The sequence below is a fragment of the Cucurbita pepo genome, chromosome LG01 (genome assembly GCF_002806865.2).
Source record: "Cucurbita pepo subsp. pepo cultivar mu-cu-16 chromosome LG01, ASM280686v2, whole genome shotgun sequence".
NCBI lineage: Eukaryota > Viridiplantae > Streptophyta > Magnoliopsida > Cucurbitales > Cucurbitaceae > Cucurbita > Cucurbita pepo.
In genome coordinates this window covers 5,431,252-5,459,172 of record NC_036638.1, presented here as the reverse complement: position 1 = coordinate 5,459,172, position 27,921 = coordinate 5,431,252, and the positions used below count along the sequence as shown (strand labels likewise).

The 27,921-nt window shown below is 36.2% G+C and overlaps 4 protein-coding genes and 1 long non-coding RNA gene across 8 annotated transcripts; 1 reads left to right on the top strand and 4 right to left on the bottom strand.

The window, feature by feature from the left end:
* Window positions 1-3,185: 3,185 nt before the first annotated feature.
* Window positions 3,186-5,117, bottom strand: LOC111796135. The gene is made up of 3 exons (XR_002815298.1): window positions 4,702-5,117; window positions 3,866-3,940; window positions 3,186-3,492 (listed from the first exon to the last, which is right to left on the bottom strand). It is a non-coding gene; the product is annotated as an uncharacterized LOC111796135 (long non-coding RNA).
* Window positions 5,118-5,832: 715 nt separating this feature from the next.
* On the bottom strand, window positions 5,833-10,590 carry LOC111796129. The gene is made up of 10 exons (XM_023678835.1): window positions 9,937-10,590; window positions 9,658-9,795; window positions 8,917-9,105; window positions 7,740-7,877; window positions 7,531-7,649; window positions 7,276-7,408; window positions 7,059-7,188; window positions 6,871-6,950; window positions 6,625-6,759; window positions 5,833-6,515 (listed from the first exon to the last, which is right to left on the bottom strand). The coding sequence occupies exons 1-10, from the start codon at window positions 10,423-10,425 to the stop codon at window positions 6,285-6,287; spliced, it is 1,782 nt and encodes a 593-aa protein (XP_023534603.1). The 5' UTR covers window positions 10,426-10,590; the 3' UTR covers window positions 5,833-6,284.
* Window positions 10,591-11,513: 923 nt separating this feature from the next.
* On the bottom strand, window positions 11,514-17,054 carry LOC111807726 (30S ribosomal protein S17-like). Of its 3 annotated transcripts, XM_023693581.1 has the most exons (4): window positions 16,711-17,054; window positions 16,199-16,349; window positions 13,941-14,022; window positions 11,514-11,802 (listed from the first exon to the last, which is right to left on the bottom strand). In XM_023693581.1, exons 1-2 carry the CDS (start codon window positions 16,870-16,872, stop codon window positions 16,200-16,202), a joined length of 312 nt encoding a protein of 103 aa, XP_023549349.1. In that variant the 5' UTR covers window positions 16,873-17,054; the 3' UTR covers window positions 11,514-11,802; window positions 13,941-14,022; window position 16,199. The 3 variants fall into 3 exon arrangements, with proteins under 3 accessions (XP_023549349.1, XP_023549358.1, XP_023549366.1); XM_023693590.1 differs by lacking the exon at window positions 13,941-14,022; XM_023693598.1 differs by lacking the exons at window positions 13,941-14,022; window positions 16,199-16,349; window positions 16,711-17,054 and adding exons at window positions 15,449-15,599; window positions 15,961-16,144.
* Window positions 17,055-19,150: 2,096 nt separating this feature from the next.
* On the top strand, window positions 19,151-19,824 carry LOC111808593. The gene has a single exon (XM_023694681.1). It carries the CDS (start codon window positions 19,173-19,175, stop codon window positions 19,710-19,712), a length of 540 nt encoding a protein of 179 aa, XP_023550449.1. The 5' UTR covers window positions 19,151-19,172; the 3' UTR covers window positions 19,713-19,824.
* A 3,162-nt stretch (window positions 19,825-22,986) lies between these two features.
* LOC111811209 (auxin efflux carrier component 4-like) lies at window positions 22,987-27,413 on the bottom strand. 2 transcript variants are annotated; one of them, XM_023697966.1, is made up of 6 exons: window positions 25,855-27,394; window positions 25,486-25,762; window positions 25,303-25,388; window positions 23,830-23,987; window positions 23,671-23,747; window positions 22,987-23,528 (listed from the first exon to the last, which is right to left on the bottom strand). In XM_023697966.1, exons 1-6 carry the CDS (start codon window positions 27,056-27,058, stop codon window positions 23,462-23,464), a joined length of 1,869 nt encoding a protein of 622 aa, XP_023553734.1. In that variant the 5' UTR covers window positions 27,059-27,394; the 3' UTR covers window positions 22,987-23,461. The 2 variants fall into 2 exon arrangements, with proteins under 2 accessions (XP_023553734.1, XP_023553742.1); XM_023697974.1 differs by lacking the exons at window positions 22,987-23,528; window positions 23,671-23,747; window positions 23,830-23,987 and adding an exon at window positions 24,709-24,934 and having other exon boundaries at window positions 25,278-25,388; window positions 25,855-27,413.
* Between the last annotated feature and the right edge of the window lie 508 nt (window positions 27,414-27,921).

The window sequence follows — 27,921 nt, the reverse complement described above, 5'->3', positions numbered from 1 at the left end:
AGTCTTAGTTCTTTAGTTCTTTCATCTTGGTCTTATGAACTCTTAGCGTTACTACTTGTCCTCGGGGTGTTAAGGTCATCTTACATCTTTGCTGGTATAGTAACCCTAAAGTTAATCAAACACATAAAAGCCTTTGGCATCCTTATCTTAAAGTCTTAAAGGTGTTCAATTCCTAGTTGTGGCAGAGCGTCTTTCAAGCAGGGCCATAGAGAACCTTTACTTGGATATTACTCTGTCACGACTCAATTTCATGAGTCGCGACTATATAAAAACTTGAAAAAACAAAAAAAAAAAAACGGTAAAAAATTTGTGTTTAATACAAAAACATAAAATACATTTTATTCAAAATAAATTCTATGAGTTTAAATACATTGGGCCCCCATTTAATAAAACAATTTAAAACACTAAAGAACTGAATGGCTCTATATGGCACCTGCTCCAGATCCATTTCCAACCTCGGTTAGCTCCTTTTCGCATGTTAAAAACATGAGAGAACTAGAATGAGTACAAAAACTCAGTGAGTTGCATACTTGGCCGCTCTTAATATAACTTTCTTTCCTCCTTTCATACATAACCATTAACCTAAAAACGTTCAAAGGATTGTCCATTATCCAAAACTAGGGAGTCGAATCTCATACTTTAACCCACAATTCTCGTATCCAAACTTATCTTCCTTTCCTCCTTCCTTACAAACATAACTATCAAACTCAAAAAATCCATACCATTGTAATCATCTCACTTAATTGTTCTTGGAAACTCATAGACCCGTTATGAGAAAGTACCTCATTTCCTCACCATAATACTTTCTCCACTTGCTCCAAATTAAATCTTAATAGACAATACTACTTCTGTCAATCCAAAGAATTAAAGAAATTATCAATAAAAAAGTTTTAGTTCAATCTCCTACTTCAAAACAAAATTCTTGAACCCAAAGCTATCTTTCTTCCGTCCTTTCTTACGTAACCATTGAACTAAAAAAAATTCAAAAGATTTGTCCATTATCAAAAAGTTGGGTTCCAATCCCATACTTTAACCCATAAATCTTGTATCCAACCTTATCTTCATTCCTTTCTTACATACATAACCATCCAACTCAAAAAATCTAAAAGATTATCCGTATCTGACTTGTAAACCATATACAATTTAACCTTTCTTTAGAACCAAAATTTCAAGAATTCTTCGCTTTTCAATTGTCCTTTTTTTCAAATGTTTTCATACTTCTTATGGCATATGACATCTTATTCCTTGATTCTAACCGTTCTTCGATTTCCAATTGTATATTCCAACATATAGTCCTCCATTTACCGCTCTAAGTGGATTGTTTTCCTTTTTATATAAGGATATCATCTCATCTAATTTTTCGAGGAAACCCATAGACCGTTCTAACTTGTAACTTTATCTTTCTTCCTTCCTTACATACTTTAAACCAAAATTTGTATCCAAATTAAACTTTGAAACTTCAAAAGATTGTCCATTCTCAACTTGAGACTCCAATCATATACTTCAACCCAAAATTCTCGTATCCAAACTTATCTTCCTTACATACATAACCTTCAAACTCAAAAGATCCAAGAGACTAAAAGGCAATTAAACTTTTCTTTAGCACCAATTAAGCATAATTTTTTATTCTAGTGCTTCCCTTTTCTAAAATTTCACAAACCTCTTCTTGTGATCTTTCATTCCTCGATTCAACAACTCTTCGCTTTCCAATCATCCTTGATTCAAATTCTTTCATACATCTTATTCCACGTCTACCACTGTACACATAATGTTTCCTCCTTTATGTGGCATAATACCTAGTGTTATTTTTTCATTTAATTCATCACGGAAACTCATTGACAAATCTAAGAAGTGCCTTCATCCATCATCTTAATGATTCATCCAATTTACAAATCTTTACAACCCCTTTTCCGTAAAATAAACCTCCTTGCTTAGAAAGGGTTGGAAGACCTTGGGGCACCTCTGTATGGTATGGGAGAGTGTGTACAATTTTTTGTAATTACCTTTAAATCTTATTTTGTTTGATTGGAGTATCTTTTTAGGTCAATTGGGCTCTCCTCTTGGGGATATCACACCCGTTTCTTTTAAACAATCCTTTAGGTCTTACTTTGCTTGATTTGAGCACCCTTTATAGGTCAACTGGGTTTTCTATTGGGTGGTTTTCTAGTGTTCCCTTTGTATTCTTTTATCTGATCTCAATTAAAGCTTCACTTTCATTTTTTCTAAGAAAAAAGATTTACCTAAAAAGCTCATAAAAGAAAAGATGTAATTTAATTCCTTACTCGTCAATCNTTCCTTCCTTACATACTTTAAACCAAAATTTGTATCCAAATTAAACTTTGAAACTTCAAAAGATTGTCCATTCTCAACTTGAGACTCCAATCATATACTTCAACCCAAAATTCTCGTATCCAAACTTATCTTCCTTACATACATAACCTTCAAACTCAAAAGATCCAAGAGACTAAAAGGCAATTAAACTTTTCTTTAGCACCAATTAAGCATAATTTTTTATTCTAGTGCTTCCCTTTTCTAAAATTTCACAAACCTCTTCTTGTGATCTTTCATTCCTCGATTCAACAACTCTTCGCTTTCCAATCATCCTTGATTCAAATTCTTTCATACATCTTATTCCACGTCTACCACTGTACACATAATGTTTCCTCCTTTATGTGGCATAATACCTAGTGTTATTTTTTCATTTAATTCATCACGGAAACTCATTGACAAATCTAAGAAGTGCCTTCATCCATCATCTTAATGATTCATCCAATTTACAAATCTTTACAACCCCTTTTCCGTAAAATAAACCTCCTTGCTTAGAAAGGGTTGGAAGACCTTGGGGCACCTCTGTATGGTATGGGAGAGTGTGTACAATTTTTTGTAATTACCTTTAAATCTTATTTTGTTTGATTGGAGTATCTTTTTAGGTCAATTGGGCTCTCCTCTTGGGGATATCACACCCGTTTCTTTTAAACAATCCTTTAGGTCTTACTTTGCTTGATTTGAGCACCCTTTATAGGTCAACTGGGTTTTCTATTGGGTGGTTTTCTAGTGTTCCCTTTGTATTCTTTTATCTGATCTCAATTAAAGCTTCACTTTCATTTTTTCTAAGAAAAAAGATTTACCTAAAAAGCTCATAAAAGAAAAGATGTAATTTAATTCCTTACTCGTCAATCTCTTTCAACATTAACATTCATTATAATCCTTCATTGTAGTTTAAAACAATAAAAACATGATATCCGAACCACAAAGAACATCAAAAAAAGAAAAACAAACCCATAATAAAAGTTAAACACAGGAATCTAACCTTGTTAGGACCACAACATTGTCAAAAATGTAATTCCTGCGAGAACCAGACCGGACATATGGTAGTTCATGATGTCAAATAGAAAATTTCTTACGTGGAGTGTTTAAAGTAGCAACTCTAGTTGGATTCTTTGTAGAATGACCTCAACTTTGTTATCTCCATCTATGTCCACCATTGTTCATCTGAAATTTTCACAATAGAGTTACTAACCAAAATCTTCTACATTAGCAAAGGAAATATGAGCAATAATGACAAACCAATGAGATATGGACAATTTGAAACCATTAAGAGTGAACATTGACCATTTTTTTGTTGGAGTTTGACCCGTAAATAGAATTGATTCTAGCTTGTTATTCTTAAAAATTGAAGTGTGTGAATAGAATAATCTAAAACAATATTTACATAATCCAAATAATCTGAGTTAAATAAGCACCAAATATCAACTTTGAAAATTTTGCAACATTTTTGCACCTTGTCGGGTGACTGGTGACCCATATAATCATTTCCAATGAAGCAAGCTTACATCTTTTAAAATCACTCACATCAGAAGCTTACATCTTTAGACTCTGCACCAAATTCTTTCTTAGACTCTGCCTTTTCCTCTTCAGCTGACCAAACTCTTTCTTCTACCTTTTAAGAACAATGTAATGTAGAGAAAATGTCAAAAAAATTTAACTCGTGAACTTATTACAAAATAGAACACAACTCGTCCTTCCTTTTGCAGGGTTAATTCACACATTGAAAACATAAAACACTGAAAACTGAATGATGTTCAAATCGGTGAAAGGTTTGTATAGGGAAGAATCTACATATATGTCACAATTGATAACTTAATCAGAGGATGTGATCATGCCATATTACAGCCTAAAGAAAATTAGTGCCAGAAAACTAGACCCCAAATCACCAAAGGGTATACATGATGTTGGTTATGATTGTTTGTGGGAGTTTTCTAGAGGGCATCTTTTTGGTTTTGCTGAAAGGCGGAATCGTCACTGTAACCTTAAAATTTCAAACCCAGAACAGCGACCAAACTACGCATAAACTAAAAGGCTGAAAACGAAATTTTAAGGCAATCGGAGGAAGAGAGAGCAGAGTTATCACTGTACCCTTAAAATTTCAAACCCAAAACAGCGATCAAACTACGCATAAACTAAAAGGCTGAAACGAAATTTGAAGGAAAACGGAGGAAGAGAGAGCAGAATCATCACTATACCCTTGAAATTTCAAACGCAAACAGCGATCAAACTACGCATAAACTAAAAGGCTGAAACGAAATTCGAAGGAAATCAGAGGAAGAGAGAGCAGAATCGTCACGGTACCCTTAAAGTTTCAAGCCAAGAACAGCGACCAAACCAGCCATAAAAGTAAAAGGCAGAATGAAGGTAGTTTACCACTATTTTTCGTCACCGAGACGAGGCGAGAAACTCCTTTCGAATCTGCTCTCTCATCCTCCGATTGCCTGGTAACAATGTAGCGTTTGGTTTGAGCAACGAAGACTGAAAGGGAAGAGGCCGTTGATGGAGCATTGTAACTATGTAGCCTTCGGTTTGGGCAACGAAGACTGGAAAGGGAAGGGAAGAGGGCGTTGATGGAGCGCTCTGGTTCTAATGTGAGAATGTGCTGAAGAAGAGAGTGTGAGTGTGAGTGTGAGTTGAGTGCGGGAGATATATATAAGTCCGAGTGAAACACGCGGAAGCCAAGACAGCTGGCATCCGAGAATGGCGGGCAACGGCTATGAACACCGTTATGACTTTGACCCTGGAAAACCGTCGACGATATGAACGTTGGAGGTTATATTTCCGAACCTAACAAAACCCTTGTCGCCGGAGAAAAGGAATGAAAGAAAAAAACGGACACCAATGACGTGGCTCTAATTTCTAACCCTTTTTTTTATTATTATTATTATCTTTCTCCCTAATTTCTTTTGATATATTAATGAGTTTAACTATCTCACTTACCAATAATTTATATATATTAACCAACCTAATCATTTGTTAACATATGCTCTTACTAGTAATTTTTTTAGGCTATTTTTTAATCGCTAATTTTATGACTTAATTTATTTTTTAATTATAAAAAATTAGATCAATTTTGTTTGAAGGAATGGTTTCAATCATATTTAAATTAGAATTATATTTTGGGCAGAAAATATTATTGGTATCGAATATTGTTTACGTTATTTTTATTTATCGAATCATTTTTACGAGTATTGTGAAATATCAAACTCTTCCCATAATTAGGATCATTACATTTTTTTTCTCCAGCAAAAATGATATATAGTTTACATAATTATTATCAACAGTTGTTAATGTAATTATGTTGTGAATCAAAATGATATAAATTGCAGTTAATTACTATCAATGGTAGCTAAAGGCAACTATGTTATATCAAAAATGTATAAATTGCAGTTAATTATTATTGTAATTTAACCTATTAACTAAATTCAAAAGAAAAACAGCAGCAAAATAGAAAATAAAAACTTGTAATCTAATCAATAGAATCACATATGATTAAAAACATAATTAAAAGTTAGAAAATTGCATTTTAGAAATGAAACAAATTCTTTCTTCCGAAATTACATTTGTATCCAACTCCCTTTCTGATCATCTATTGCCGAGTCTGTGAAGGTTAGAGTAGGCAAATAACTTAAAACAAATCTAACAACCGAAGGAGGAAGAAGACGAAGAAGAAACAAAAAGGACAGTCAAAAATCAAATCAAAAGATGCTAAAATGGCTATTCAGCCTTTTTGAGCAGCAGCATTAACTTAAAAAACTTACTACAACTACTACTTTTGTATCCTCGAGAGGATTACAAGAAGGATGTAAAAGGACTAACTAGTTGGTGCAGTTTTGTTACCAGGGGATTTTCGGCTTCCCTTACTCGAAAGTGGTCCTTGCCCAAGGACGGCTTCATCGGAGGGGGAAGAGATCGAAATACGAAACGTTATCTGACAATGCAGGAAGGGCAGCAGCTCAGAAAGAGTGTTGTGGGATGAAAGCAGTGAGTTTCTCCCAATCCAAAGACTCTATGTTCGGGGACATGAATGCAGCGCCAACGCCTATAGCGATAACGATAAGAGCCATACTTTTGAGACATCCATGGCCTCGTGAAACCCTGTTCAGTAATGCCTTAGCATACTTATCTGCCTCCTTGTATATTGACTGGCGATCATCCTCTTCTTCATCAGCCAATGCCTTCTCATTCTATCCACAAAGAATATCATGGAAAAAAGAAAAATAAGAACGGTCAACTACTACTAGTTCAATTCTTCCGGAATATAAGCTATGTTTTGCACAAGAATAAGGGAACTACCTTGATTCTGAAACTTTTTAATGTCTCTCTCAGAGCATCAAAAGGAGCTAGATTTAAAGAAAGCTTTTTCCAGTCATCAGAAAGCTTTTTCAAAACAGAAACACTAGCTTCTAGGTTATCCTCATAAATCTTGTCCTGCAAAATACAATTGCATATTTTAGAGGATGAATTTAAAAATATCCCAGATCAGTTGAATATTGGAATTAAAATGATTAAATGTATGGGAAAAGAACAAGAATAACTCACCCATTGCTTGTAGCAATCAACATTTTGCGTCAAACACCAAATGAAAACGTTAGTTGCTTCTCCAGATAGCGCTGAAACACCTATTAATGGATATTCTCTCAGTTACTGTTTCATGACCAACAGAATAGTTCCCTTGGTATGAAAAAGGGTTAAAAAAGAAAAAAAGAAACTAAATTACAGTATCATACTTTCTCCTGCTGCTTTGACAGCAAAACTAAATATCTGCTGTGAAACTTGTTTCATGGCTTTACTACCAGGAGAGCCAGCAAGTGCAACCTCCTTCAAGGTTGGATAGATGGCCTCAAACCTTTCAGTAGCCTGCAAATAGTACAATGTCAAAAAAGAAATCTGCATATTGTTTTCAGCATATTAGATAACAGCAACATTTCCCGTGACTATACCGACCTTCACTCTAGCTGATGAGGCAGGGAAAGTAACACGTAGAAGTGTTTCAAATGAAGAAGGCGGAATCAATCTCTCCCCCTTCCTGACTGCACCATTTACTAGAATAGTACGAGCTTTTGGAGAGGACAAAATTCTGCAGTAAAATGATCTTTCATGTTCAGGAAAGCAAAACTGGAAGGGGAGGGAGAGTGGAGGATGAAATATAATAGTTAAAGGGAAGATAGATGTATTGTGTGATTGTCCACGTATTCCCACCTTTCCACTAGCTGCAAAATTAAATCTCTAGACTGGGGATTACAACTTCTACCACTAACTATGGGCAAAAGGTTATGTGCCCATGCATAAAGCCCTATTGCAAGATCTGCTTGACAAGCCTGGCATGGGAATAAGGAAATCCAGTATAAGAATCATAAAAAAAGAAATTAAACACCAATGAATTACAAAAGACATTAATATCAATTCACCTGAACTATCATCCAGACAAGTACTGGAAGCTTGTCCTGTCCTTGATACTTTGAGTTTTCCCTTATTGTTGGCAACACGTGAATGAAAATCTCAGGTTTTCTTCGTAATACCATTGCTAGGACTACAAATATGGCAACCTGCTATGCAATAATATATTAATTCTTGAATCATACAGAAAATATGTGAACACACCCTCCCCCTCCCACCACCCATACACAGAGAGAAAGAGAAGTTAAGTGAAAAAGCAAATAGAAACTCATAAGCATCTGTGCAGCTTATTGTTAGTGAAAACAAGAAAGGCAATGATGAACAAATTTATGAAGGTTAAACATGTACTCCAGAATAATAAACGTGAAAGGACAAGTCATAGAAAATGAGTAAGATAAAATGAGGAAACGTCAACAAAAAAACAATATATCAAGAACGTCAGACAAGGATAATAGAGATGCATATCATGATCATCACTCTTATTGAAACAAAAAGTGGATTGCTTGCTTATTGTAAAGCTATCCTATTTACCAGTTGAGTTAATGATTATTACTACTATTATTAGGTATTATAGTAACAATCTATGTGGGATTCCATTTCTTGCCAAAGATGGCATTAACACTCTAATTTCATCAAAGAAACAGATTTCCTAGGCTTTTCAGCCTCTGTTAGATCATCTTTGAAGTCCCTGCAGTTCGTTTAGCTTTACAAATTTCCAGAAACAAACAAGGTTGAAAACTAGTTAATAAGTGTCGAGTTAATCAAGGTTGCTTTATAATATTACTTTTTAAGCTTTCTTTACATCTTCTGAATCATCTTTTCTTCTTTCTTTCTGTTTTGCAGCGTTTTGAAACAGCATGTCATATGCTCAAAAAAGAATAACAGTACCTCCCTAAATTTACTTCACTTTTCTCAATACGGAACAACAAATTTTATTCGTTCTTGATTTTTCGCATTTTTCTCCATTTATTAGATCCAGCACCTAATCTTAACCAATGGAACCCTCAAAGGTTGTTGACGTCAGACCTTTTGAAAAAAGGAGAAATTGGGGGTTAGGTTCAACTCGAACCTCACAATATCAGTGGTACACATGGACTGTGCCACCCAATATGAACAAACCAATGTATCATTATCCCTCCCAGTGCACATAAACTTCAAACAAACAAAGAGTGATGCAACCACTGATACCTGGGATTTTGACGAAGCATTTTGTGCTCCCTTTTTAGAGCCTTTGGCACTAGCTTGTTGAGCCGCAAAGTCAGCAAGGATGCTATCTAAAGACCATAAAACGAAAGAGTTGAGTGCCTCAAGAGAACGTTTATTAAGCCAATCAACTGACGCCTTATAGACATCCTCAGAAATATGCGAGAGGGGGGTCTGCAAAAGAGTAGATGCAACAATTAAGTCGTAAAGTGTACCATTTACTAACAAAAAAACAAAACTCCATCCATTTTAAGTCAGAGCTCATGAAGATAATGAATGTAAGTACTGGAGCTCACACAATTGGAAAATTCGATAACTAGGCAGCTAATTATAAAAACTAGATTTTATTTTGCTTTAACCTATAATGCACCAAATATCTTCTAAAACTCATAATACTGCTCAAGAAAATCTGACAACTTCGATGGCTAATTTAGAAGAATACACTCACGTCACCCAAAATCAATGGCAAACAAAGAGAAGGTTCAAAGTTCTTGTTCACCCCCAAAACTGACCCTCTGATCCAACCAAATCCATGAACAGTTTAAAACACAGAATGTACATCTACATAATACAAAAACATTTTGCCGAAAGATTATTCTGCACCAGCACAAGGGATCTGAAGTATTAAGCAGAAGCAAACAGAAATGTTGATACGCAGATCTAAGAATTCACCCACTGAAGGCGAATTTCAGAGGAATATAACAAATCAAAGATCAGAAAACTCACATCAACAATCTTAGCTACTGGAGACTCCCTAAACATTTTCACCCACGGAAATTGAGAAGCGCTCACGTCTGAGAATGCGCGACCAAAATAATCCGCAAACCTCATTAGCTGAATATCCTGCTGAGTCTCGTACGAGCCCTATTACCAAACATTAAGATGGAAGAAGATGAGAAGAGTCGATAGTATTCGATCGACATCAAATTCTTTTCAAAACAAGCAGATCAATTTAGATAATTTAAAACAAAAGAATGCATCGTCGAGCAGATCATATCGCATTACCGACACATCGGCCAAAAACGCCAACAGATCGTTTACATCAATCTTCGCAGCCGCCTCCGCCACCGAAATCTTAGGCTTTTTCGGCTTCTTTTGCTTCACCTTCTTGGCATCCTCGCTAGGCTTTCCGTTCTCCACACCCACTCCATCACTGTCCTCGCCATCCTCATCATCGGACCTGATCTTCGATCTAACCGGAACAGCCTCATCGTCGTCAACAGCAGCCGCCTTCTGCGCCTCAGCAATTCGGCGGCGTCGCTCCTCCGATTTCTGCTCCAGCGAGCGAAAAACGTTGTCCGCGCCGGGGACGGAAACGGTACCATTAGGCACGATTTTGGCGGAACCAGCATCGGCGGAGGGCTTGGCCGTCTTCCTCTGACGCTTGGCGTAGGTAACCTTCTGCCAGCCATGGTCAACATGGGCGTGAGAAATAGGGGCGTCAAGATCTTCATTTACAGGGACGGATTCAAAAGCAACGTGTTTGTCCTCCATGGCTGAGGGGTAGGGGGATTGTATAGTGATAGGGAAATGGAATTCAACAGAAAATCAGAAGAGATTTTAAGTGGGTCCAAAGAAAATTGAGATTGAGATGAAGAAAGAAGAAGAAGAACAAGCGAAATGAGCTGAACGAAGAAAAAAAAAATGATCGGAGATCCGTAAGATATAATCGACAAAGCCGACTCAAGGAGGAGAAATTAAACTTATAGGGCGTTGACTTCCTAGAAAGGCCCATTTATATCACCGGATTTACAGGAATGCCACAACCCGTAATTTTCGGAATCTCTAAAATTTTAATTTTTCTTTAAAATTTTAATTTAGGTTAAAAACTGTTTTGATTCCTTAATAATTTAGTATTTTATTCATTTGTTAAGATTTAGTATTTTCAAATTATTATTTAAACTTTAATCCATTATTTGATCTTTTCTTTTAGCAAATTTAAAACTTTTAATTAATAAAAAAATAAAAAAAAATAAAAAAAAATAATAATGTGGGTTGTAGATGATATATTATGTAAAAAGAGGGGTAAGAATTGTGGGCGGGGTTTGCAACGCAAATTTGGAGGGTACACAAAATATGGTGTGTTTAGTTAACGTGTAGAAGCATTTGGGTTTTGGGGGCCAAGTGGTAGTGACCATAGTGGTAAGTGGAGAGGCTGCCTTACCTTAGCGCCAAACATTCTTCAACCACAAGCAAAGCATGCTATGGTGGCGCATTTCCATTTTTTACCCAAAACAATGACCACACTTCCACTTCTTTGTGTCTAATCATTCGGTTTTAGTATAGTGTATTGAATATCGAATGGTCGAGTATCATAGTTACTATCGTACCTAATTTTATTTAGTATAGTGCAACCTACAACGACCTTCGTGGTGAAGAGGAAGTATTCTAAAACACTATTTCTCAATTGGGAAATAAATTTGATTGATTAAAATCGATTTAAACATAACAACAATTATTAGATGCCTTTTTAAAACATAACAACAATCATCATGTAATGTATTGAAGTGAAAATGCATATTTTAAACAAATCTTCAAATGAGAAAAAGCTATACAAAGTAAAAATTTCAACACAATCCAAGTATTAAATTAGATGAAACCTTTTTGAGTACTTTATTATGCACTTTCAACAACCTCACAAAAAGAAACTTATGGAAATAAATCCTGATAGGGAGAACAAAAATAGGTTCACACATCAATACATAACGTAATGCTAATGTAACTACAAATCTTTAGCATCAGAAACATACATACTGCTTACATTACAGTAGTAGTTCATTTCCAGAGCTTTCGTTCTTCGGTTTTTCGATCAATTTCGTTTTTTCTTTTTTTATCTGGTTCGGTCTCGTATGTGGTTTGCAGTAGTTTCCCCTGTTCAATTGTTGTGCAAACAAATATTCTTGTAAGAGTCTTTACATAAATGTGAGACAGATTAGCAGTTGTTCACATTGATGAAAGAAAACAATAGAAGGGAGAGGGAATCAACTTAACTGAGTTGTGAAGAAATTATATACATGCAATGTCCCATTAGGTTGAACCATAAAAAATTGAATGATTGTTGAAGGAAGTTACAAGGCACATGAAGAGGCAAAACAATAGCTAACTACAGAATCATCCATGGATCACTCATCTTTAAAGAATCTACTAGTTCATCCCACCTAACTCCCAAGAGGGTAGCTAGCATGAAAACCTTCAAAACAAAGCACCTAATATTTTCTGTTCAGACCTATTACTGCAAAATAAATAAATAAAAATAAAAAGTTCAACAAAAATGAAGGGTGGAGATTCAAGCCTCTAACTATGTTCAAATTGGTAATTACTACAAAGATATTTGTGTTAATAGAAGTTAGGAATCATCCAAGATCTTGTAGGGACTACAATCCATTAGTTGAAACTATCACAAAACCTTCCCAAATAGAAACAAAGGGCACCCCGAGAACATATGATCCTAATCTTCCCTTCCACATAATTCTTAAACAAGAAGCAACACTTGATGTCAAGATACGTTTGGGGGCATCTTTTATGGATATTCAGCTCAGATCTCTACACAAAGTAGCCGGAAGATAACAAAAAAAGCATATTAGGAAAAGTTTCTGCAAATGGGAGGCAAGGCTTAATTGGCTTGAACTCAAACATTTGTCACTAAATTTTTTGGAATTAAAGAAAANAAAAAAAAAAAAAAAAAAAAAAAAAAAAAAAAAAAAAAAAAAAAAAAAAAAATCATATTCAGTAATTTCCACTTCTTACTCAAACCAAAATCATTAATGGGATACGCTCATTGAAGTTCTCCCTTGTTCAAACCAAAATCATTGACGACAATAAGATGGAGCTCATTTAAGTTTCACCAATCTCCATTCCTTACAAACAAAACTCATTGGTCGTTAACATCCCGAAAACTTATCAATAGGATATACAGCCAATCAATATCCAATGGAGAAATAATTGGACTAAATTATGACCCTTTGGAAATAAAGATGAAGAGGATGCAAATTTGATTTCCCTTCTACTTGCTAAGCAATGACCTGACATCTGCCATCCTCCAAATGAATTTCCAAAACGAAACTCTTTTTTCTTTATAGCGGAGTTATAGTGTGAAAGAAGTAACAGTTTTCCTCACCCTTCTTTCACCATTTTGGTTGGCACTTTGATCTTCCTAACATATCCTCTTTGAGGATAATCTCAGCAATTTGTTTTCATTAATGTTGTAGAGCTACTTTCATTTTGAGATAAGTTTCTTTCCTCATCTAAGGCATCCAGAGTAGCAATACTATTAACATTTCCAAAACTCTTTTTTCACATTCTAATTTTTCCCTTTAGATCTTTCAGTTTTAAGATAGAAGAATGGCCCAAATAACCTAATATCTAGTAAACGGTTCCACCATGTTTTGCATACACGAAGGAACTCAGCATGAACCTACTGAACATAATCAAAACGAAAGGGAGTTCACCCATCCAAATTACCAACTTCAAGGAAAATTGGATAATAGTCAGATGTGCTCCTATTCAACCCCACTCATATGAAAATTTAGAAACTCGTACAGAAAAGCATAGGAGAAAGAATTTGACCAAACAAGAAAGACGAGCTTTCTCTCATGTTTGACCATGTAAAAGGCCTCCTTTTCTAGAGGGTCAAAAAGAGATAGAATTCTTCATGCTGGAAGTAAATCTATTACTACTTGAGATTATTCTCTCGATCATCTTACCACATTGAGATTACTCCCAAGACCCAGTTACAATCATGAAAACCTATCAAAACATAAATAAGGGTTGTTCAATAAAATAAAAAAGCCCCGATAGACCCAATGCATTGAAAGTAGTCATTTGCAATGATCTTGGAACTCCATGAAGATTCAACTAATTTTCTATTAACTTCTCTGAATTTTATTTCTTGGACAACAACAAAATTAGGATTGGATTACTATATAAAGTGTCTAACCAAACCACAGTGAGCTCTATCTCTCAAATGTCTACTTGTACTTCAGATTTAAATCTTCATTAAACAGTAGTACCTTTATAGCTCCTTCGGAAAAATGTTTGCTTTGCACCTTCCAACTTTCAAGAATCCAAGGTGCTACAGGTGTTTATCTCCTCCTTCAAAGAAATGTGGTCAAAAGTTGAAAAGTCTATTGATTTGACTTCATAAAATCAACCATTTCCCTTTTCTTATTTTGAGGAAACCTCGGACGACCAAGAAACTTTCCTCTCCGCCTTTAATTGAAAATATAAGGTTTGCATAGTATATTAAACTCGTTTAACATTACGGAGCATCTATCAACAAATATCCACTGACATGTTTCCATAATAGCCATGTAACTCTCTGAGGAGAAAAGGACAGTGTTGCTGGGACCAGCACCTTTGAAAACTCTATTTTCACTGAAAGAAAGCCACTAAATTTTCCTTTTAACTTTGATTTTATTCACATGATTCAGCCCTCTCACTGTGTAGTTTACCATGCTAATGCAATCATACCATTTAAACCTCCAAAAGAATCCAGCATGGTATTGACGGTTTTCTGTCCGAACCATTTGACCCCACTACATTTGGTTGACAAGCAAACTTGTATGATTTTAAATCTTAGGTGTATGGCTACCTGATGCATGTTGGTTTTGAAGGTTCCAAGTAATTCTAAAATGACAAGTGAAAGAGATTGTTTTTGACCTTATTCCAACCACAATAGCTAGGAACAACATAGGACTTTCGGAAGACAAGCATCCTATAGCTCAAACTTCAAATAAAAAATTTGAACAATCACCAACAAGTATTTTAAAGACAGCTATCTGGTTGATCAAAACCCTGAATTCTAAGCAATGCATTATCTGGATAAAAGGTGAATAATTCAAAACATTAACAAGTAATTGGAGGGCAGAATGAACATAAAATCAATTATTATGAAAGGACCTTCCAATAACTACTATCGTTATGTTCCCTTTTTATCGGGGAGGGGGGATACAAATTTCCCCAAATTAAAAGATACAACAAACGTTTAAATGAAACAAATGCCTAAATGAAGCCTAATGAAGCAAATAAAATACAAGGCTCTAATCATCAAACGCCAAACAAATGATCACAATACCATGGGAAGGGCATCTTGAGTTCCCACAAAACAATTCAAGGTAAAACATTACATGTGTCAATGCAGCACGAAAGCCACCACCCTAAGTACATTAGTTTCAAGACTACCAAAATAATTCATTTTAGTTTTATTACTAAATCTTCTTAGCTGGATGCGCACAATGTTGTCATTACATTAGCAAGAACTAGTCATGGACCTATCATGCCACCAAGAAAGATGCTAATTATCAAATATTGTTTACAGAACATTAAAGATGTATTCTTGTAATCAACTGCAATGTGCTCTAAATAGAGGCAAAACAATGTTTAAACAACAATATCATACAAATAGTCATCAGGTATTCAAGTGATTATGATTTCATAAGACAATCCAAAAATTAAAAAGAGAAAAAGAAAATACAAGTTTGGCTTTCTATAAAACAAAGAACAAATGTCTCAATCAAACCTTAGGTAGTTGAAGGAGCTGAAACTTTGCCTTTGTCTGAAACAACCTGGTTCTCTTGTGATGGTGGTTGGTAAATTCGTGCTTTCCTCAAAATTTCAGCAACCACCCAACGTTTATGCTTGCTCAACGGCCTAGAAGGGTCTAGTTTAACCTGATATTATAAAATTCAATTTGTTTCATCAGTGGATTAGAAATTATAAACGTTCAAATATTAAAGTACCCTCGGTTCATGTTCCAGAGAAATAAAAACGCGACAAGATTAATATAAATGAACATTATGCATTTGCAAATTGAACGAACAAACTCTCCAAACACAAAGAACATTCGCGAAAACATGCGAGATTCTTCAATATACGGAGAATATTAGCCATTTCATCCAGTATTACAGTGTAGTCAAGCAAATTACACGATATTGTAACTGAAACTCAAAATCGAGTCGAAAACATGGTTGATTAAATTGGAATGAAAAAGAAAAAATTAATTGGGGAGTAGAAATGGGACTGAATTCTCACCCTGTCACCAATATTGCACTGGTTGTTCTCGTCATGAGCCATGAACTTAGAAGTGCGCTTAACGTAGCGATTATAGAGCTTGTGATAAAACAATCTGTCCACTGCAACGACCACCGATTTCTGCATTTTATTTGAGACCACCATCCCCACTACCTGCTTCATCTTGCCCCTGAGATTGAAACCCCTAAAATACAAGTTTGGCTTTCTATAAAACAAAGAACAAATGTCTCAATCAAACCTTAGGTAGTTGAAGGAGCTGAAACTTTGCCTTTGTCTGAAACAACCTGGTTCTCTTGTGATGGTGGTTGGTAAATTCGTGCTTTCCTCAAAATTTCAGCAACCACCCAACGTTTATGCTTGCTCAACGGCCTAGAAGGGTCTAGTTTAACCTGATATTATAAAATTCAATTTGTTTCATCAGTGGATTAGAAATTATAAACGTTCAAATATTAAAGTACCCTCGGTTCATGTTCCAGAGAAATAAAAACGCGACAAGATTAATATAAATGAACATTATGCATTTGCAAATTGAACGAACAAACTCTCCAAACACAAAGAACATTCGCGAAAACATGCGAGATTCTTCAATATACGGAGAATATTAGCCATTTCATCCAGTATTACAGTGTAGTCAAGCAAATTACACGATATTGTAACTGAAACTCAAAATCGAGTCGAAAACATGGTTGATTAAATTGGAATGAAAAAGAAAAAATTAATTGGGGAGTAGAAATGGGACTGAATTCTCACCCTGTCACCAATATTGCACTGGTTGTTCTCGTCATGAGCCATGAACTTAGAAGTGCGCTTAACGTAGCGATTATAGAGCTTGTGATAAAACAATCTGTCCACTGCAACGACCACCGATTTCTGCATTTTATTTGAGACCACCATCCCCACTACCTGCTTCATCTTGCCCCTGAGATTGAAACCCCTAAATAAAAAACCCCAACAACCCTTTTAAGCTCTAAGCTGCTGCAAACTCGAGGGTTTAGAAACTATCGGGCAGGAACGGCGTGCGGCGGGGCGGCGTACAGTGGGTGGTAGGGTTTGGAAAGGATAGCTACGTTGGTTATGATGTCCGATGACTGGTGNCTCTAATTCAAAATTTTAAAATCTTAAACCTCTTAATTTTAAAAATCTGTTTTGCTCTCTTAATCGACTATTTGAGTGATTTCAATCCTTAATTTTTTTTTTTTTTTTTTCAAGTTAGACTGTCAGTAAAATGTATTTTTAAAATATTTTTTAAATCGTTTATTTACGGTACATTAACTTTTTAATATTAGTTTTGAAGATAAGAGTATTTTTTTTTTTTTCTTTCTGTACTTTTGACATTTAAGAAAAATTTAAAAATTATTAAGAAACTCGTGAAATCTTCTCGACTATTTTTAAAATACTCGAAATAAGGTATTACAAGAATTGAAAATCACTGTCTATACTAACAATGTACACCTTCCTTTACTGAATCACAGGAACTTCATGATTAAATGTTGTTTGCTTTGAACAATTTTATATTGGTAATCTCCTACAAATATTTATAGAATGCATGTGACTGATACATGCTGAAATAACTTACGTTAGTCTATGGGAATATTTTCACTCTTAAAAGTAAGAAGTATGTAACGTAATCATGTCATATAAGAATGTTGGAACCATCAAGTGTCGAATCACTGATATGGATCGTTATAGTTACCCTAGTGAATACGATAAGACAATTATTCGAGAAGCTTGTTCATGATTACAGTGGAGAAACATATATCATATCCAAATTCTTTGAATACACAATATTTTCTCGAGACCTAACTACATAAAATGATTCTTTTTACATACAAAATTTTATGGTGTGTGATAGACCAACGACGAATATTAATTCTAATATCATATATTATCTAAAATTATGGTTTTTTTTTTATAGATTTTTATAATTTATAGTATAATTTTGAAATTTATGTAGGACATTATCCCGACTTAAATTAAACATACATTAACATATCATTTATGGAGTATGGGGCTGTGTATGGATACCCATTAAGTTTCATTGGAATTAAGTACACAATTAATATCGAATATGATGATAGAATGTATGTAAGAAGCCAGAACTGATTTAAGATCGTTCACTTGTATTTTACGTATGTGATCTTTTAGTCGAGAATATAAATTTAATCGAGACGGGTGGGCCGACCAGTTGCAGAGGGATATAAGTGCAAACCCCAGACAACCAGATGGGTGGAACAGTTGGGCAGCTGAGCTGAGGACTGTGCCTTGCCATTCAATCCATCTCTTGTAGCATTGGTTTTAGCCTTCCTAATATTACACCCATTTACTGCTATTATAAATGCATAAGGTTGTTGCAACTTCCATATTTAATTCCCTTCTTCTACCCCCTTTCATTACCTTACCTGTGTAATGAATAATATAATGGTTTTAATAAATTCCGTTTAATTTGTAGAGCTCAGCTCTGTGTAGACACGTCTTGAATAGAGCAAAAAATTCCCGTTTAAACAGGAAATAGAGATTGTATTCTCTATCCCGTTATGTACAAAACTAAACAAGGACGAGGATTATATATTTTTTTTTTTTTGCTATTTATTCAAGTAAATATGTTGAAGTTGTTGTTTCATGAAAGTCGAACGTTGGCTAATTTAGAAAATTATCTATCTTAATTAGTGTGAGACTATTGTGGAGAGTTGTGTTTATCTAACATGGTATCAGAGTATTTTTTATTTATATAAAAAAATTTGGTTACGTTGAACAGTTGGTGGATGTTTCATTTATAAGAGTTATTATTGGATATAAAAGCTTATGGGCGTGACATGAGCTATATTAAAAGTTGGAAGGTCCCCCATATTTTCAAGAGTTCGAACCCATATGTAACGATTGGAGAGGGGAACGAGCGCGAACGAGGACACGGGCTCTGAAGGGAAGGTGAATTGTGAGATCCCACGTCAGTTAGAGAGGAGAACAAAACTTTTGTTATAAGTGTATGGAAACCTGTCTGTAGCAGACGCGTTTTAAAATGAGGAGAGCCGGAAAGAAAAAAACCGAAAAGGATGACTCGGGTCATAAATGATGGGGTAGAATTTAAAGAGAGTGAAGGGCATAATTGGTAATTTGGTGAAAATAGAATCCCAAATAGAAAAGAAAGAAAGCTATATTAATAAGGGGTACCCACCAGTATTCCAACACCAAAAAGGAGGAGGAAGTAGTGAAGTATGAGTGTAATCACAGAAGAGGTGAAAGGCAAGGCCGACGAGGTGTACTATGGCGACAAGGTGTCACAGGAGAAGACAAGGCTTCTACTGAAAGAGGTGGGGCTTCCCAATGGGCTTTTGCCATTGAAGGACATAATAGAGTGTGGGTACGTCAAGGAGAGTGGGTTCGTTTGGATGAAGCAAAAGAAGGCCATAACCCACAAGTTCCACAAGATTGGGAAGCAAGTCACCTATGCCAAAGAGGTCACTGCCAATGTGGAGAAGAATAGGGTCAAGAATTTGACTGGTGTTAAGGCCAAGGAGGTTTTGATTTGGCTCACTTTGTCCGAGATCTATGTTGACGACCCGCCCACCGGGAATATTACCTTCCAGATCCCGGCTGGGCTGTCCCGGGCTTACCCGGTCGACGCGTTCGAAATTGAGGAGGAGGCAGGGACGGAGACGAAGAAGAAGGACGTGAAAGAGGAGGAGGAGGAGGAGGAGGTGAAGAAGGAGGTGAGTAATGGAGGGAGTGTGGTGGTGAATGTGAAGGAGGTTTGATGAGATTGTTTGTTGTAGGGTTCATCATGTGCTAGGATTGAGATTAATCTTTGTTGAGCCCCTGTGATAATAATTAATATCATATCATAACTTTTTATTTTCTCGATCTTAATCTTTTTCCCGAAGTGTGCAATGAGTTATAACCCTATCAAATTAGTTAAATTATTGGGCTTAGTTATAACTAATTGAGATAGATAGGTCGGGTTGAATTAAGCAAAATCAACCCAACCAAACATAAATAGGTCAAGTTGAACTGATCGAGACTTAATCCTTTTGCATGTATCTTCTCTCTCAATTTCTTTTCGACAAGATTAATTAATACATGTGAAGAAAAACCAACGATAAATCGAAAAAGTTATCCGAAAAAATATGAGCTCAAATTTTCTCCACACTTTCGCTCGATTACAGTAGACATATTATTGGTGTTCTCCGTACATATGGATAATATTTTTCTTAATGGTTTCAAAAATATAATAAATAATTTAAAATAATAATGTAATTAATGGGTTAATATAGATTTATATTAAAAAGAAAATGGGCCTTGAAATCATTGGGCTAATTTATGTGAGGTTCTATACATTTGGGTCATGGGGTCATGGGTTCAAATCCTTCCCATGCACAATTAATATTGTCTATTTCATTCCTAAAGTTTGTTTAAATTTAGGTAATGAGTTTTTTTTTAAGGTTTGAGCGGGTAAGGGTAATTTACGCTTTTGACCTTGAGTTTAGAAACTCAACGGTTAATAAATCGTGTTATAATATGCGGTCTATTAAACTTCTAATACATGACTACCACATCCCATGATTCCTAATGTTAGGTTTTGAACAATCGAGCTCGATTTTAGCTTGCTTCCAGTTACTTCACTCAACAAGTTTTACCACCACAATAATTGGCATAAAGCAACAGCTCAACTTCACAGAAAGATAGTGCTACAGCTTAGCTAGCTGCTTCTGAGATTGCCAACTGATCGAAAGTAAAAAAAAAAAAGGTTGAAGAACGACTCGTATCTAATGAAGATGTATGATGCATGTAACCCGATCCGTACATGGTACAGTGTAATGGTTAAATGGGAAAGAGAATGGGTTGTTGGAAGGTATTATTGCAATGAAAGGGAAAGGCCACAATTATTGGGTTGGCTCTCGTGTGGTGTGGCTCTGCCCATATTGGGTCATGTGGGAAAGTAGCAAAGGACTGAGACATCAGAATTAAAGGCCAAATCATATCAAATTGTAGGGTACCCTAAACAAATGGAAGTCGAGTTGGAGCAGTTTGGATCGAGATGAACGAAAAGAATGGTTATCGTGTGCGTTGAAAAGGGATGAATAGTGATAGAAAAAAGGTTAGAAAAGAAGAATTGATTGTGCAGCGTTCATGTATGGTCCTAAAAATAAAACCCTTCTTCATTATTGCTATTTAATTTCTTCTACCACTTGCTCTGCTATTATTTTAATATTATAAATTCAATTCATGTACTATTTTTTTTTAAAAAATATGTAATATTTTTTAAAATAATTAAAATTATTTTAGAAGAGTTTTTCATGAATATATTTTTAAGTTAAAACCTATTTTTTAAATTATTTAAAAATTTTAAACGTATTTTTTAAACAAAATATTAACGGAGAAATTTAGAGGGAAAGACTGCGAGTCAAACCTATGGGACAAAACGCACGCTTCTGGTCCCAGCCAGCCATTTATTTATTTTATTATTATTATTATTATTATTATTTTAAAATTTTTAATTTTTAATTTTTAATTTTTTTTTTATGTTATGTCGAAATCCCATTATTTCATATGTTATGAATTTTAAGGGACCTAATTTCGGGCTATCATTAAAGCCTCTTCAACAATCCAAATTTTCAATGTTATTTTAAATTATTAATGTTTATTTTTATAAAATGATTTTAGAATTATTAAATTACCAAAAAGGACACTACTTTTGGAAAAAATAAGAAATAAGTTAATAATTCTTGGACTATTTTTTATTTTTTTAATAAAAAATATTTATTTATAATAATTACAAAGTTTACGAATATTTAAGTCTATAGCAAATTTTAGGATAAAATATATTTAAATGATTTATCGTAACAGTCTTACTTTTAGAAAGAGGTCAAAAAGTCAGCATATGGGAGAATTCATGAACCTAACCATTTGTGTAGTTGGCTAACTACGAGACACATTGACAAATAATTGAATAAGAATTAAATGAGATATGTCTAATAGCTGGATCGTTTTCATAGTTAGTCAAGAGGTTTAAGAATCGTGAACGAAATATTATTTCAAATATCGATCGCATTAACTACTTTGATCTAAACTTAGAGAAACAACCGGGTATTTTCTAAGATTGGATACACATTATCATAAGACAAACCATATGGTAAACAAAAAAAATGAAAAGAATAACATTTGTGTCCACTAACCTATGAATAAGAAAGATGCAAAAATAAAGATGTTATGGAAGGTCCCATCAAATTACCAAACAACTTGGCTTTGGTTGAAGAAATTATACAAGTCTAAGTTCCTTTATAAAAGTGAAAAAGCTAAGCTAAAAAAGTAGAACCTCCTTTCTTTGGTTAGATTTGGGTGTTTCTGGGTGTTCCGTGAATTGTTGCGATGTTTGTATATACCTAAAACTAAGGGATTTTATATGTACGAAAACTTTACATAATTGTAGTACTTATTTACTTTTGGGTATGAGAATAACATTGGAACTCATGATACGATCTCGTGGCAGTTATCTATGTGTGTGCATCCAAATTATACCATCTCTTCGTGATATGGTCTTATGGCTATAAGCTCTTAGTACATGAGAGACGATTTTAGGTCCTTCAACTTTGCAATACTTTTCACTAAGTATGCATATCTAACCCAACATACCAGTGAAATTGTTTACTTAGTATTTCTAATACTCATAGTTTTCAAAATATTTTTAGATAAGGTCGAGAAGGCGTGCAAAGGTCGTGACAAGGAGGGATTATTAGCTACCGGGGGAGCCTCACTCTTGATGTTCATCCATAGGGTGGGTGAATATACCAAAATTTTACATCCACTAAATTAGGAACTAAACATATTTTGTATTTGTTTTGAAGTGGAATGTTGGTTGTTTTGAATTAGTGGTTGGATAAGGAGTAGTTTGCTTTAAAAGATGCCTTTGTTCTCTCATCTTTTTTATCTTTTCCACACTGTATTGATGCTGAAAGTACACATTATCATCTTCTTATCTTCTTTATCTTTACAAAAAAGTTCCTTTCTGTAAATCTACAAAAACAAAGCAGAAGAGAGCAAGACGACAAGGCTTCATATAATTGCACAACCGATCATATTCAAACCACAACAATGGTTGACTACAACAACATCTTCACCCTGCCTCCTTTGTGTTCTCTTCATTATTTGCAATACCCATTTCACAAAATGGTCATCAAAGTTAGTCAAATTTGTCCTCTTCTTCATACACCACAACAACAACAACAACATTGAAATTAACAACCTTTTTCATGCAAAATCGAAAAGGATTGAGAACCACTTCCCTTGATTTCCTCATCAATGTTTCCCATTTCTCCCTCTCTCTTGTCTTTTCAAAATTTCAACCCTTTTTCTTCTTCTAGTAGAGTATGCTTTTGTACTAATCTCCCCCCAACCCCCCAAATATTAGGAACTTCTTTGACAATTGAATTGTGTTGAATCAAACCTTGTGGGGGGTGATGTTCTAGCGTTTTTTTGCTTGTGTTTCTGGCAATGGCGCGCCGAGGTTTTACAAGCCGAGAAGAATGTAGTAAATGAGAGTGATTGGAAGTGCTATTAACATCCCGAATATGACTCTACACGCACCCAACAACGAGTAAAGATTGATATTAGTTAGGAAGGAAACAGCATCACAACAAATCAGACACAGAATCTCACTTTGTTAACATGTCAAGTCGAGTTAAAGTAAGTATTCGGTTGAATTTGTGAGAAACTTACGCGGTGTTGAGGATGGCAGGATGAACGTTGTACTCTTTAGCAAAAACAAAGGGAACAATGCCTTGGGGTAATGCAGCCTGCAAAGATCATATCAGATCAACATAGTTGGAGTCACTTGCTATAAGTTTCGTTAATGGTGAAACGGACAGTTCGAGTAACCTGAACAATGGCGACGCGGAGGAGATTGCCGTGCAGGCCGATAGCAGCCGAAGCAGCTGCCATCACAGCCGGGCCAGTGAGGAACCTCACTGCCATGGCAAAAGCAGCAACGGAGTTTCCACAAGCTATTAGTTTCGGTTGTAAAGCCATGAATATACCTTTGGAAGGGAAACAAAAACCAGAGAGAGAGAGAAGAGTCATTTGGACCATAAAAAGATGAATTTAATGAGAATCATTTCACAATGTAAAGGGGACGGCAGAAGAGTCAACAACAAATGTGACCATATGAAACTTAAACCACCAGAGACACTGACGNGGTCATTTGGACCATAAAAAGATGAATTTAATGAGAATCATTTCACAATGTAAAGGGGACGGCAGAAGAGTCAACAGCAAATGTGACCATATGAAACTTAAACCACCAGAGACACTGACGAGTGGACCCACATGTTGGGTGGTAGAGATCCATTTGTAGTGAAGAGGATAAATATTTATGGATTTGGTTCGTGACAGAGAATGTGAGAAGCAAATGGATGGTTCCTAGTTGGTGTTGGCAGTAAGGACCAAGCCATAATTTCAGACATAGACAACAACAACAACCTAATATCTGCCTAATTTAATCTAACAAATCACCGTTGCTAACCGGAAAATTTGAAAAACTCCCCACAAAAAATGTACCCTTATCTGTTAANTGTTGCTAACGGGAAAATTTGAAAAACTCCCCACAAAAAATGTACCCTTATCTGTTAATGATCCCCTACCCCACTACTATTAGATACTAGTTTTTACGCTCTTATAAGTAATGTTTAGTTCCCCTCTCCAACTGATGTGGGATCTCACAATCCACCCCACCCCCTTGGGCGTCCAACGTCCTCACTGGCACGCCTCACGATAATTGGCTTTGATACTATTTGTAACAGTTCAAGTCCACGGCTAGTAGATATTGTCCTCTCTAGGCTTTTCTTTCCAGAGTTTCCCTTGAGGTTTTAAAACACATTTACAACGGACGTGGGATCACTTTTCCAAATCTGAAAACTAAAAACCCAGAACTCTATCAAGCAACCAGAGATGAACACGTTTGCAGGCATACAAAAGCCAATAGAAACTTGTAGGNCTACCCCACTACTATTAGATACTAGTTTTTACGCTCTTACAAGAAATGTTTCGTTTCCCTCTCCAACTGATGTCGGATCTCACAATCCACCCCACTCCCTTGGGCGTCCAACGTCCTCACTGGCACGCCTCACGATAACTGGCTTTGATACTATTTGTAACAGTTCAAGTCCACGGCTAGTAGATATTGTCCTCTTTAGGCTTTTCTTTCAAGGGTTTCCCTTCCGGTTTTAAAACACATTTACAACTTTTCCAAATCAGAAAACTAAAAACCCAGAACTCTATCAAGCAACCAGAGACGAACACGTTTGCAGGCATACAAAAGCCAATAGAAACTTGTAGGAGATAGATTTGACTCACCTAAGCTGAACATAGCCATTCCAAGCCCAGCATCAGAGAGTATGGAGATTGATTGCGCTACTATTTTAGGCATAGACACATGCCAGCTGCAAATGAACACACAAAAAATGATTCAAACTTGAGGGCTAACAGAGAAAACAAGAGAACATCCAAATCAATGGCTTCAAAGTTTAAACACAGTACCGAAAGGCAATAAGAGCCCAAGCAAGGCCAACGAGACTTGAATATGTGTTCGGATTTCTAATAAGCTTTCGCCACACCATGATTAAGATCAAACGTGTCATAACGCTCGTCGGAGGCATTTGTTTCGCCGCCCCACTCTCCGGAGCTGTGGCGGGGGCGCTGCCGCCTGAGCCCAGCTTGAGAAGTCCAATAGGACCCTTTTCTTCTTTCTCATCGTCTACCTCAACTCTCCCTTGAAAATTCAACTCCTCCCCTCTGAACCCCTCACTTTCAGCAACTAATTAATCATGATCACAACAATAGTTTATCGTTAAATGCATTGAAATAAGCTTTGTGATTATTGGGTTTTTGTGTTCTTTGTGATTCTACCTTTCTTCTCCCCATTCTGCGGGTGATCGGCGATGAACATCCTGATTTCCTTGGCGTTCTGATCGGAGCGTCCTGTTTGTTCAGTAGCTCCTAAATCGGACCCGCCGAATACATGAAGACCGTCAGTTTCTGAAACTGGCGAAGCGCTTGAACTCCATACGAACATGTGAAGCTCCTTAGCATCATGGCTGGCTTTACTCGTCGGACCGCCGTTCTGTGGCAGCGGCTGCTGGGGTGGCTGTGTTTTAACGCTTTTTGTAAACTCTGGATTCGGCGCCGGATAGAAACCGAACCTCGGAGAATTCGCCGTCGGAACAGCAGAACTCTCCTCAAAATTCGACGGCCGAGGCGTCGGACCTCTCGACGATTGAACGGAATACAATTCCGGTTGGCCAAAATTCGAGTGCCGTCCTTGATATCCCATCAGAGAGTAGAAATCCGAGTGGTTAAAATTCGAACCTCGTGGCGTAGGGTTTCTCGAAGAACTTAAACTGTAAATCTCCGCTCCAGTGAGATTCGACGGCCGAGGCGTCAACGCCGGAAGTGAACAAGGCCCTAACGACCGCCGTGAAGCGTTAGATTTCCTCACAGTGACATGAAGCTTGCCGTCGTTGCCAATTTCAGCGTCGGTCTCAAGAAAATCCCTCCCATCCAAGGAAACCACATCGGAATCGACCTTGAAGGACACAATGGAGGCCGCAGTTTCAGGAAATTGCTCCATAATAAGAATCTTCGCTCCACGATACTCAAACAGAAAAAGCAGAAGCGTGTACCAGATAATGCACTGCATAACAACAACTTGAACCATCAAACTCCCAGAGTTACCTCCATACATAGCCTGTAGCAGAGGAATCCCCATGACGAGAGTATTCGGCAGAGTTGAAAGCGAGAAGATGGTAATCATCCACTCCATACTCCCATTTTTAGTAAAATTCGCCCAAATCGTAAGGGCAACGAGCATAATAATCTTCTGCAGAGTATCAGCAGCAATGAACCGAAAGTTCATAGCATAAGGATCATTATTAGAGATGAAATGGAAGGAAAGCAAGGGTACGGCAAAGATGGCAACAAAGCGGTTGATACCGGAGCACTGATCCGGCGAGAAGATCCTCCACCAACGAACAGAGCCGTAAGCCAAAATCATGGCCACGTACAGAGGAATCACCGCCGTCAGGACAGTGTAGAGGTCCTTCCCGGTGATCATCTCCGGCGAGACAAAAAACAAAAAACAACGAATGGGAGCTTCTGTAGAAGCTAGAAATTGAAGAGATTGAAAACTCGATTGATGATAGAGGGCAGATTTGAGAAGATTAGGGGAAGAAGAAAACCGTTGGATAACGAACCGTAGAGAGAGAGAGAGAGAGAGAGAGAGAGAATTATTTGGATGGTTGCAGAGGTGCTAATTACAGAGTGGAAACTGGGTTCCACTGTGATTAGGCTTTAGAGAGAGAAAATTTGGTGATTTGTGGAGGGAGAGAGGGAAGATGGAAGAATATATATTTATAGAGCAGAGCAGAGCATAGCATAGCAGAGCAAAAGGAGATAGATTGGGAAGGATACTGTGGCTGAGAAGTGAGCTGTGGTGGGTTTTGGGTTCTTTCTTTTACGACTTTTTTGGGCTTTTCTTTTAGGGAGGGGACCATTCCCTACACAATTGGGACACTCCCCCTTTAACTAACCATACCATGTGCTTCTCTTCACTCTTAACTCAACCCTTGGGTTAACTTTTAACTCACCTTTCCCACTACCACCCTCCAATAGTAAAAATAAAAAAGATTTTAATATAAATAATATAATATATTTTTACTATTGATTCCGAAACTAATAATATTAATTAATTGAATATCTGTACCAATTCCCACAAACATCATTGGTTAAATGATATGGTATAACATGACATGTAATCGTACATAATCATAACTTATAATTCACGTAATATTGACGTTCATAATCATGTATAATTATTTGTCTCAATAACTCATGTTTATTGTTAGAGAGTATACGTGCATGAACATAAGTTCATGACTGATTATTGTTATACCATATATTAATAAATTTATTACAACA

What these genes read in the sequence shown, in the direction of transcription:
- LOC111796129 (XM_023678835.1), bottom strand. Translation starts at nt 10,425, where the DNA reads ATGGAGGACAAACACGTTGCTTTTGAATCCGTCCCTGTAAATGAAGAT. An exon ending in CCTCATCAGCTAGAGTGAAG is followed by an intron (nt 7,189 to 7,275) that starts GTCGGTATAGTC and finishes TACTATTTGCAG; the next exon opens with GCTACTGAAAGGTTTGAGGC. An exon ending in TAAAAAGTTTCAGAATCAAG is followed by an intron (nt 6,516 to 6,624) that starts GTAGTTCCCTTA and finishes CTTTGTGGATAG; the next exon opens with AATGAGAAGGCATTGGCTGA.
- LOC111807726 (XM_023693581.1), bottom strand. Translation starts at nt 16,872, where the DNA reads ATGAAGCAGGTAGTGGGGATGGTGGTCTCAAATAAAATGCAGAAATCG. An exon ending in AGTGCAATATTGGTGACAGG is followed by an intron (nt 16,350 to 16,710) that starts GTGAGAATTCAG and finishes TTATAATATCAG; the next exon opens with GTTAAACTAGACCCTTCTAG.
- LOC111808593 (XM_023694681.1), top strand. Translation starts at nt 19,173, where the DNA reads ATGAGTGTAATCACAGAAGAGGTGAAAGGCAAGGCCGACGAGGTGTAC.
- LOC111811209 (XM_023697966.1), bottom strand. Translation starts at nt 27,058, where the DNA reads ATGATCACCGGGAAGGACCTCTACACTGTCCTGACGGCGGTGATTCCT. An exon ending in GCAGAATGGGGAGAAGAAAG is followed by an intron (nt 25,763 to 25,854) that starts GTAGAATCACAA and finishes ATGATTAATTAG; the next exon opens with TTGCTGAAAGTGAGGGGTTC. An exon ending in TCCGCGTCGCCATTGTTCAG is followed by an intron (nt 23,748 to 23,829) that starts GTTACTCGAACT and finishes TGATCTTTGCAG; the next exon opens with GCTGCATTACCCCAAGGCAT.